The 10,391-nt window shown below is 35.5% G+C and overlaps 2 protein-coding genes across 4 annotated transcripts; both read left to right on the forward strand.

Annotated features, from left to right (window-relative positions):
- Nucleotides 1–297: 297 nt before the first annotated feature.
- LOC110922025 (putative pentatricopeptide repeat-containing protein At3g25970) lies at nt 298–2,880 on the forward strand. 2 transcript variants are annotated; one of them, XR_004886234.1, is made up of 2 exons: nt 298–2,513; nt 2,774–2,880. XR_004886234.1 is itself a non-coding variant. In XM_022166353.2 (1 exon), the coding sequence occupies exon 1, from the start codon at nt 432–434 to the stop codon at nt 2,424–2,426; it is 1,995 nt and encodes a 664-aa protein (XP_022022045.1). In that variant the 5' UTR covers nt 298–431; the 3' UTR covers nt 2,427–2,604. The 2 variants fall into 2 exon arrangements, 1 of the variants encoding a protein (XP_022022045.1); XM_022166353.2 differs by lacking the exon at nt 2,774–2,880 and having other exon boundaries at nt 298–2,604.
- LOC110922026 (probable polygalacturonase At1g80170) lies at nt 2,616–9,818 on the forward strand. 2 transcript variants are annotated; one of them, XM_022166354.1, is made up of 9 exons: nt 2,616–2,885; nt 2,985–3,113; nt 3,196–3,366; nt 3,473–3,493; nt 3,575–3,782; nt 3,898–3,979; nt 4,092–4,200; nt 4,322–4,438; nt 5,416–5,838. In XM_022166354.1, the coding sequence occupies exons 1-9, from the start codon at nt 2,706–2,708 to the stop codon at nt 5,710–5,712; spliced, it is 1,314 nt and encodes a 437-aa protein (XP_022022046.1). In that variant the 5' UTR covers nt 2,616–2,705; the 3' UTR covers nt 5,713–5,838. The 2 variants fall into 2 exon arrangements, with proteins under 2 accessions (XP_022022046.1, XP_022022047.1); XM_022166355.2 differs by lacking the exons at nt 4,322–4,438; nt 5,416–5,838 and adding exons at nt 8,695–8,811; nt 9,358–9,818 and having other exon boundaries at nt 2,678–2,885.
- The last annotated feature ends 573 nt before the right edge of the window (nt 9,819–10,391 follow it).

The following is a 10,391-nucleotide window of genomic DNA, read 5'->3' on the forward strand; positions in this document are numbered from 1 at the left end:
GGTATTTGGCCTAGTTTTTATTTTTTGGCTTATACTTGTATTTTTAAGTAGCTTATAGCTTATTTTCTATCATTTGATAAGCCTTGTTTAAGTGTTTGGATTAGCTTATAGCTTTTTTTATATCATTTACCCTTACACAAAGAAGCTTTTTCAAAATAAGCTAAAAAACCATCTTTAAGTAAGCTTCTTAAAATTAGCTTATATAAGCTAATAAGCATAAGCTTAAAAAGTTAAACCAAACACCAAATGAAGCTTATTTTGTAAAAAAAGCTAAAAAAGCTATAAGCTTTGTTAAAAAAGCTAGGCCAAACACCCCCCTTAAAAGCCTTTGTAGAATAACTTGAGCCAATAACCAACATCAAACTTCTGTTTTGATTATTCTCGTAACTTTGGGTTTTCAATGCTGCAAATTTGGCTTAAATTCTGTTGAAATGAGGAAGCAAATTATGGTTTCCATTGCCCCACTAGTCTCAACCTTCACTCATAAGTTTGTCCGAAACGCATCAACAACGTCTTCTTTCTTTCCATCGCAATTTGACTCTTACTTCGAACACAATCCTCGAGACAAAATTTACACCTACAACAGAGACATTGAAACCTTAATGAAATCTGGGTCAGTTGATCATGCACTCCAACTGTTCGACGAAATGCCCATGAGAGACATAATCACATATAACATAGTTCTTTCGGGGCTTAAACGTAATGGGCTGTCAAAAGAAGCATTGTATGTGTACAATCAAATGGTATCCCAAGGATTTATTGAGAGTTCGTCAACGTTTTCGACGGTTTTGGGTGTGTTTAGTCAAGAAGGGTTGTATCAAGAAGGTTTTCAAGTTCACAACAGGGTGGTTGTTCTTGGTTTGAGTTTGAATGTGTATGTGGGAAGTGCATTGATTGATCTTTACATGAATATGGGTCTTGTTGATCTTGCTTTGAGATTGTTTAACGATTTACCGGAAAGGAATCTTGCTACATGGAATCAGTTACTAAAAGGTTTTGGTGAATTTGGAATGTCACAAAAGTTGCAATTGTATTATAGGATGAAAAGAGAAGGTGTTGCACCTAATCCGCTCACTTTTTGTTATTTACTTCGTTCGTTTGGGAACGAGAGTGTAGTGGATCAAGGAAGAGAGCTGCATTCTTACACGATTAAAGTTGGATGGGCCGAATCGGACGTGTTTGTTTCAAATGCTTTGGTGGATTTTTATAGTGCTTGTGGCAGTATAACAGATGCCGAGAAATCATTTGAAGTTATTCCGACAAATGATGTGATTTCTTGGAATTCGTTAGTTTCTTTGTATGCATCGAACGAGATTGCAAGCGATGCGTTAAGGATCTTTTCTATGATGCAAGTATCGGGAAAGAAGCCGTCGATTCGTTCGTTTGTGGGTTTGTTGAATTTATCTAGCAGGAATGTAAATATAATTATTGGAAAACAGATTCATTGTTTTGTTTTGAAACTAGGGTTTGATCACGGTAGTTGTTACGTTTGTTCTGCGTTAATCGATATGTACGGAAAATGCGGTGAAATAGAAAGTTCCGTGTCGATATACGAAAGCGTTCCAAGAAAAACTATTGAAGTATGCAATTCGTTGATGACATCATTTGCACATTGTGGGATTGTGGAAGATGTGATCGAATTGTTCGGTTTGATGGTTGATGAAGACATCGGGTTTGATGAAGTTAGTCTATCCACTACAGTCAACACACTGTCTAGGTCAACTTACGCTGGGTTGACCAGCTGTAAATTGTTGCATCTTTGTGCTGTGAAATCGGGTTTTGCTCACGATCTTGCGGTATCTTGTTCTTTAATCGAAAGTTATTCAAGATTCGGAGATGTTAAATCGTCTCGTCAGATTTTCAACCAGCTTTCTTCACCGAATGTTATATGTTTTACATCAATCATCAGTGCTTATTCCCGCAACAAAATGGGAACGGAATGCTATAAACTCCTCGAAGTAATGATTAACAAGGGTTTGAAACCGGATAAAGTGACATTCTCATGCGTGTTAACAGCTTGCAACCATTCGGGAATGGTTCACGAGGGAAAGATGGTGTTTGAGTCAATGAAGACCGTACATGGCGTTGACCCAGAAAGTCAACATGTAGCTTGCATGGTTGACCTTCTTGGACACAAAGGTTTACTTGAAGAAGCCGAACGGTTGCTAAAACAAACACAATTTAATAACGACTCTGCCATCTGGAGTTCATTGTTGCGCCATTGTAGGGCCCACCATAATGAAACAGTAGGAAAAAGAATTGCGGAAACAGTAATTAAACTTGAGCCTGAAAACGCTTCAAGTTGGTTACAAGTGTCGAACTTTTATTCAGAAATCAGGGATTTTGAAACCGCTAAACAAATTAAAGACGTTGCACTAGCAAGAAGAATGCAAAGAGATATGTTTACGCCTTTACGGTTTAAATAACGCGTCTGATTAAACGTGGGCCACCGGAAGAGACACTTTTTGGATATGTGAGTGTTTTATGAGTGAAGCAAAAGGTCTCCAGAAAATGTATATTCTTACACTTGAAGTATTGGTCATGTAGAAAATCTTTCACTTTCATGTACTTTAAAGCCAAGTAAATTACCTACAAAATTTACCATTTTTAGCCCTAACCTATACATATAAAATAATCTCATTTCATCATATCTGATTTCATCAAACAGTATCCTGAAGCTTGTAGAACTTATAAATCATTAAATCATGAGCAATATCATATTCATTTATTTTCTCGCTCTGCTTTTCGTTTGTGAAAACACGTGTAAGGTTAGAAGTTTGGAAACCGAAGACGATGAAAAATGCTCAAGTGAACATGGTATCAAGACACTCGTAAATGTTGATAGTTTTGGTGCTGTTGGAGATGGTGTTTCTGATGACACGAAGGTGAATATGAGGATATTATTCGACTGTTAATAAACTACGTTCACTTGTTGAATTATTAGTTTAATGGTTCTTTGAGGATATTACATAACGCTATAACAGGCATTTGCAAATGCATGGAAGCAAGCGTGCTCTACAGCAGCGGCAGTGCTTTTGGTTCCTCCGGACCGTACTTATAAAGTTAATGCAACGAGATTTAGAGGACCTTGTAATGAAGATCTACTTGTTCAGGTTATTTAACCTTTGAATTCATTTTTATAATACACGACATATGTATCTGTAAAACTGGAACATATTTATCTGTGTGATACAGATCGATGGAAATATTGTAGCACCAGATGAGCCTAAAAACTGGGATCCGAAAAACCCGAGAAATTGGCTCTACTTTTCTAATCTCAACGGAGTCGTTTTCCAAGGACATGGAGTTATAGATGGATCGGGCCGGAAATGGTGGGCTGCTTCTTGCAAAAAGAACAAAACAAATGTAGAATTATTCTTATTTTTCGTTTTACCCAAATTAACCAGTAAATACTAAATAACATACTGACAACCTTTTTTTTTTCTTTTTTGTTTTTTTGGGTCCTCTACAGCCTTGTGTAGGAGCCCCAACGGTAAGAATAAAGAAACATAGACTATTTTAGTAAACGTTATGAATTAAGTTTTAACATGGAAGGGTAAAATGGTCAATGCAGGCACTGACGATTGATCAAAGCTCAAACATAGAAGTGAATGGCCTTACCATCCAAAACAGTCAGCAAATGCATTTTACTATATCGCGATCAGAATCCGTTAGAATTTTCAATGTTGTAGTTTCAGCTCCTGAAGATAGTCCAAACACTGACGGAATCCATCTCACTGCATCGAAAAATGTAGTTATTCAGGATAGTAAAATCGGGACAGGTTCTAAAAATCTTGACTTTTATTTATCTATTTAAATTCTTGTTCATCTTAAAGGATGCATCTTGAAATTAATTTCCATGAAAATGATTCATATAGTTTTGCATGTGATCCTCAGGTGATGATTGCATCTCAATTGTGAACGGTTGCTCTAATATCAAGATGAAGTCGATATTTTGTGGGCCGGGTCATGGTATCAGGTGCTTATTTATTGATTTTGTTAATTAGTTTTTTCACAACAATATTTATTGACTAATATAAAAGCACGAAAAACTAATCCTAATTATTTTGGACAATTTTTAATAATGTCAGTATAGGAAGCCTTGGAAAGGATAATTCGACAGATTTTGTAACAGCAGTAGTTGTGGATACGGCTTTCCTTAAAGGCACTATGACAGGCCTCAGGATTAAAACATGGCAGGTAATTGTTTTTAATAAACTCTATCGTTTCGATTATAATCGATATTTCCTTAATAAAAGTAATTTAGAGGGTTTTATGCATTAAGAAGACGCACTGGCCTGCTAATTTGTTTCTGGCACAGGGAGGATCTGGTTATGTTCGAGCTGTGCGGTACAAAAACGTTCAAATGCATGATGTGGCAAATCCCATTATTATCGATCAATTCTATTGTGATTCGCCTAAACGTTGTCAAAATCAGGTATGTTTATCTTGCTCATCAAACATTTTCATTTGAGTTAACTGCCATTTTCGTCCCTGTGGTTTGTCCAATTATGCCAGCCATGCCAAATTTCAAATTTTTCCGTCCTTGACATTCTTGAAACATGTCAGTTTAATCCAAAAAGTTATCGGTTGTTAACTTTGACTGTTAAATGAGGGGTAAAAAAGTTACTTCCCTTTTATATTTTCTTTTTCAACTTTTTTACACCTCTTTAACACACACACATATATATACACAAACACAACACCTATATATATTTAGGAAGGTTCAAATGAAAACCACTAGTCAACGCGAAAACTCGAAAACTAACTAAAAAAGCCTAAAAAACAAACAAATTTTTTTACCAATTTTCGCTATTTTTTGTATATATATAAAAAACTTTTTTTCAAAAAAAAAAAAAAAAACTTTTTTTGTAGTGCACATGTGTAATAGTACACACGTGTATGTGTACTACACATGTGCATTACAATTTTTTTTTTCTGAAAAAAAGTTTTTTTTATATATAAAAAATAGCGATTTTTAATAAAAAAAAATTGTAAAAAAAATTTGTATGTTTTTTAGGTTTTTTTTAGGTAGTTTTCACGTTAAAAGTGGTTTTCATTTGAACCTTCCCCTACATATGTGGTTTATAATTGAACCTTCCCCTACATATATATGTGTGCATATGTATTAAAGAAGTGTAAAAAAATTGAAAAATAAAAAATGGAAAATTACCTTTTTACCCCTCACTAACACTCAAAGTTAACGACCGTTAACTTTTTGGATTAAGCTGGCATGTTTCAAGAATGTGAGGGACGGAAATGGTACACATTTGAAATTTGGCATGGACTGGCATAATTGGACAAACCACATGGACGAAAATGACAGTTAACTCTTTTCATTTTGCGTGGCCTTTCAACCTGTTTGACTCTAACCATTAAATTTTGATATTTGCTTTATTATTATTTTATGAACAGACATCAGCTGTGGAGATAAGTCAAATTGTGTATGAAAACATCAGTGGAACATCAAAGAGTCCAAACGCTATCAAATTTGCATGCAGTGACACAGTTCCATGCACGAACATCGCTCTTAACAATATCAACTTAAAAAGAACAGATGGGAAATCAGCTCAAACGTTCTGCAACTCTGTTATGGGATTTGCCATTGGTCATATTGAACCACCTGCAGACTGTTTAATGCCCGTTAACAACTCGTTCTGCAACACAGAGACTGAACTCAACCGTGAGTATTTGATTCATAGTGAACTTTAGTTTGTATTCTTTGTAATTCTAGCGGTTCTAGAGGGCGATCCGTGTAGCACTGAAGATTATTTTAGCATTCTGAATATTGTTTTAGTGTATTGGGTATTTATTTTGAGTTGTAATGGGTGTTATATATATTTGGAAAATTCTTCAGAGTAGATTTACATTTTGCATCCCTATTGTACATACGCTTCTAATCTTTTGTGTTGCTTACAAGGGCGGACCCAAGGCAAGCCTTGGGTGGGCGGGCGCCCCCCTTAAAATTTATTTTTTTTGTGTATTTTATAGGCAAAAATCTTGATCGCACCCCTTGAAAATTTGGTTAAACCCTTCATTGGCACCCCCATGAAATAATTTCTGTGTCCGCCACCGGTTGCTTATTGATGATATTGGGCGGCATTTGAGTGTGTGCTATAACCATACGTCTAACATCACATATGTTTATGTTTGGGAAGGTGTTAATATGTATTATTGAAAAGTGTTAAATGGATGTAATTTTAACAATCTTCAACTCAGTAGTAAAATACATAAAATAATAATTCTGGTGAGAAATATGGCTATAAAATGCCACTTCCAAGACTCGAACCCGGTACCTGTGGGAAGAGGTGGGTGTCGGTGGCCAACTGGGCTACCCTAAGTGATCTTGCGCGTCTTATGGTTGAAACAGGAACACATATTTCTTGTCCTTTAGTTTATCGGGTAGTTAAGTTAGCTTTGCTTGTACCGGTTGCAACCGCAACCGTTGAAAGATGTTTTTCGAAATTGAAGCTTGTCAAGACGGATTTACGCAATCGAATGGGCCAAGAATTTTTGAACAATGCTATGGTTTGTGCGGTCGAAAAGGATTTTTTACATGAAGTAAAAGACGAGAATGTGATGGAACGATTTCAAGCTATGAAAAAAAGAAGAGGACAAATCTATTAGGTAACTGTTTTACTTTATTTATTTATTGTCGTTTTTTTTATATTTTATGATTGCACGATAAAAAAAAAATTGGGATACCCTTGAGTTGATGTTCTAGTTCCGCCACTGATTTTATACTTGGTAATTAGTTTTTGTGGAAACGAGTAATGGAGTATTTAGAAGAGTTAAACTGTTATTGGGTGTTAATGAATCAAGGGATGGACTGTAGAACCTTAAAGCTTATAATGCAAATGAGTATGTAAGAATTCATGAGACGATGACCTAGTGATGTAGTGATATGGTGATTGCTCTCTACAAAAGTGGTGTGAGTTCAAAGCTTTACAAATGTAAGATTATTTGATATTCAATGTGAAAAATGAGTATATATAAGAGCATATAGGCGTATATGAGTGATTGTTAGGTTGTGTCATATTGAATCTCTTAACTTCTAGCCGATTTCGGTTTAAAAAGTGAGGTGTCTTTGTCTGCTGTGCCCGAACGAAATATTGTTGGTGTCATCCCAACAATAACCTTTTTTTCATCGAATCCATATTACACTTGTTCTTCATCGTATTCTCTAGCTTCATTAACTTGTTCTCCTCTAGATTTGAATTTGGACCACATCTACTTATTTTAGACCCCGTTCTCTACTTCATCATACTCATTGTTTCATCAACTTGTTCTCCTTTAGATTCATATTTAGACTTCATGGACCTCACATAATCTGCTAATATGACATCACAAGACACCATCTAACACCTATGTTTGAACTACCAAGGTTTATATGGCGATTAACTATAGTAAAGATTTATTTCACTATGATTTAACATTAAGGCATGTATTGCACTGTTCTACGATCTATGTTGATTTTTTCCACCAAAGGATTTCTGTTCACACACCATGATGTTAAAAGTACGATTTGTAGGTGCTTTGTAGCACATCTAGAGCTCCATCTCGACTTCCCATTCGAGATTAATGACTAGCAAGTGGTTTGTTGTTATTTGTCGTCCTTGTTAGAGACGAATGAATGGGGTTCAACGAAGGAGATAAAAAAATGACTAAGTGGGTAGACTTTTTATACTTTGTTTTTTCCACATAAAACGATATATTAGAGCATTCACATCATGTCCATCAAATTATGTGGGAGGACCCCCCCCCCCCCCCCTCCACACACACACCCCACCACCACCTAATTATATACAGTGGTTATGAGTGGAGAGAAAAAATATTAGTATTCATCTGTAAAAATGAAAAAAAAAAAACTTTTCACCCTTATAAATTTTTTAATATTTTTAGAAAATGGTTGTGAGTAGAGGAGAAAGAAGATAATGATAAAGCTATAAAAAATACTATTTAATTGAAAAAGAGACAGAAATATAGTGATTTTTGGTGTAATTATAGAGATGAAGATGGTGGATAAGATGTGAATGCTCTTAGTTATTTTATAGAGAAAAATGCAATTTGCGTCCCTGTGGTATGTGCCAAACATCAACCTGAGCCCATAAATTCATTTTTTGGTTTTTTGAGCCCCTGACCTTATAAATTCATAACACTTTGAGTCTCTGCCGTCAGTTTGACTGTTTGTGCCAGGGGTATGACCGTCTTTTGACATATATTCTATTTTATATAATAACAATTCACGTCGAAGCTTATCTACAGTGCCAAAGGGTAACTTAGTAAATTCCTTATGTTGACCGCTGTTTCTTTTTTACTCTGCAAACAAGCCAACACCACATCATCTACCGCACCACAACTGGAATTCTTTAGCTTATGTTCTTTACTGGAAAACCACCACCACCATAACTACACCCGCATCTACCGCACGTCCAACCAAAGTTCTTTGGGGGTGTTTGGCCTAGCTTTTTTAACAAAGCTTATAGCTTTTTTTGCTTTTTTTACAAAATAAGCTTAATTTGGTGCATGGTTGTAAAACAAGGTTTCCAAGGCCTCAGGATTAAAACATGGCAGGTAATTGTTTTAATAAACTCTATCGTTTCGATTATAATCGATATTTCCTTAATAAAAGTAATTTAGAGGGTTTTATGCATTAAGAAGACGCACTGGCCTGCTAATTTGTTTCTGGCACAGGGAGGATCTGGTTATGTTCGAGCTGTGCGGTACAAAAACGTTCAGATGCAAGACGTGGCAAATCCCATTATTATTGATCAATTCTATTGTGATTCGCCTAAACGTTGTCAAAATCAGGTATATTTATCTTGTTCATCAAACATTTTCATTTAAGTTAACTGCCATTTTCGTCCCTGTGGTTTGTTTGTCCAATTATGCCAGCCATGCCAAATTTCAAATTTTTCCGTCCTTGACATTCTTGAAACATGTCAGTTTAATCCAAAAAGTTATCGGTCGGTAACTTTGACTGTTAAATGAGGGGTAAAAAGGTTACTTTCCTTTTTTATTTTCTTTTTCAACTTTTTTACACCTCTTTAATACACACACCTATATATATTTAAAGAGGTGTAAAAAAATTGAAAAAGAAAAAATGGAAAATTACCTTTTTACCCCTCACTAACAGTCAAAGTTAACGACCGTTAACTTTTTGGATTAAACTGGCATGTTTCAAGAATGTAAGGGACGGAAATGGTACACATTTGAAATTTGGCATGGACTGGCATAATTGGACAAACCACATGGACGAAAATGGCAGTTAACTATTTTCATTTTGCGTGGCCTTTCAACCTGTTTGACTCTAACCATGAAATTTTGATATTTGCTTTATTTTTATTTTATGAACAGACATCAGCTGTGGAGATAAGTCAAATTGTGTATGAAAACATCAGTGGAACATCAAAGAGTCCAAACGCTATCAAATTTGCATGCAGTGACACAGTTCCATGTACGAACATCGCTCTTAACAATATCAAGTTAAAAAGAACAGATGGGAAATCAGCTCAAACGTTCTGCAACTCTGTTATGGGATTTGCCATTGGTCATATTGAACCACCTGCAGACTGTTTAATGCCCGTTAACAACTCGTTCTGCGACACAGAGACTAAACTCAACCGTGAGTATTTGATTCATAGTGAACTTTAGTTTGTATTCTTTGTAAATCTAGCGGTTCTAGAGGGCGATCCGTGTAGCACTGAAGATTATTTTAGCATTCTGAATATTGTTTTAGTATATTGGGTATTTATTTTGAGTTGTAATGGGTGTTATATATATTTGGAAAATTCTTCAGAATAGATTTACATTTTGCATCCCTATTGTACATACACTTCTAATGATATTGGGCGGCATTTGAGTGTCTGCTATAAGACCATGCGTAGTGGTAGAGAAAAATAATGCCCCCACCATGGGGCATTATTCGACACGTGTCATCCCAGTCAGCATGGGGCGTTATTGCGAAAGTGGTGTAGTGGGAATAATACCTAATAATGCCCCTTCCAATCATTAAAAAAAAAAGCAAAGAGATGGTGATTGGCTAGTCAAACTTAGACACATGCAAAAGTGGAAGTTGTGAGACCATGCTCAACATTGATTGGTTAAGCAAATATGTACATAGCGTTATAAATAAAACGCCGGAAACCAATTTTTGATTTTTTAAAAAAAAAAAAACGCCCCATGTAATGGGGGAGGGGCGTTTTTAGGCGTTTTTTTTTTTATTTTTTTTAAAAAACGCCCCACTACGGGTGGCCTAACCATACGTCTAACATCACATATGTTTATGTTTGGGAAGGTGTTAATATGTATTATTGAAAAGTGTTAAATGGATGTAATTTTAACAATCTTCAACTCAGTAATAAAATACATAAAATAATAATTCTGGTGAG

Source organism: Helianthus annuus, chromosome 17, assembly GCF_002127325.2.
Source record: "Helianthus annuus cultivar XRQ/B chromosome 17, HanXRQr2.0-SUNRISE, whole genome shotgun sequence".
Classification (NCBI taxonomy): Eukaryota; Viridiplantae; Streptophyta; class Magnoliopsida; order Asterales; family Asteraceae; genus Helianthus; species Helianthus annuus.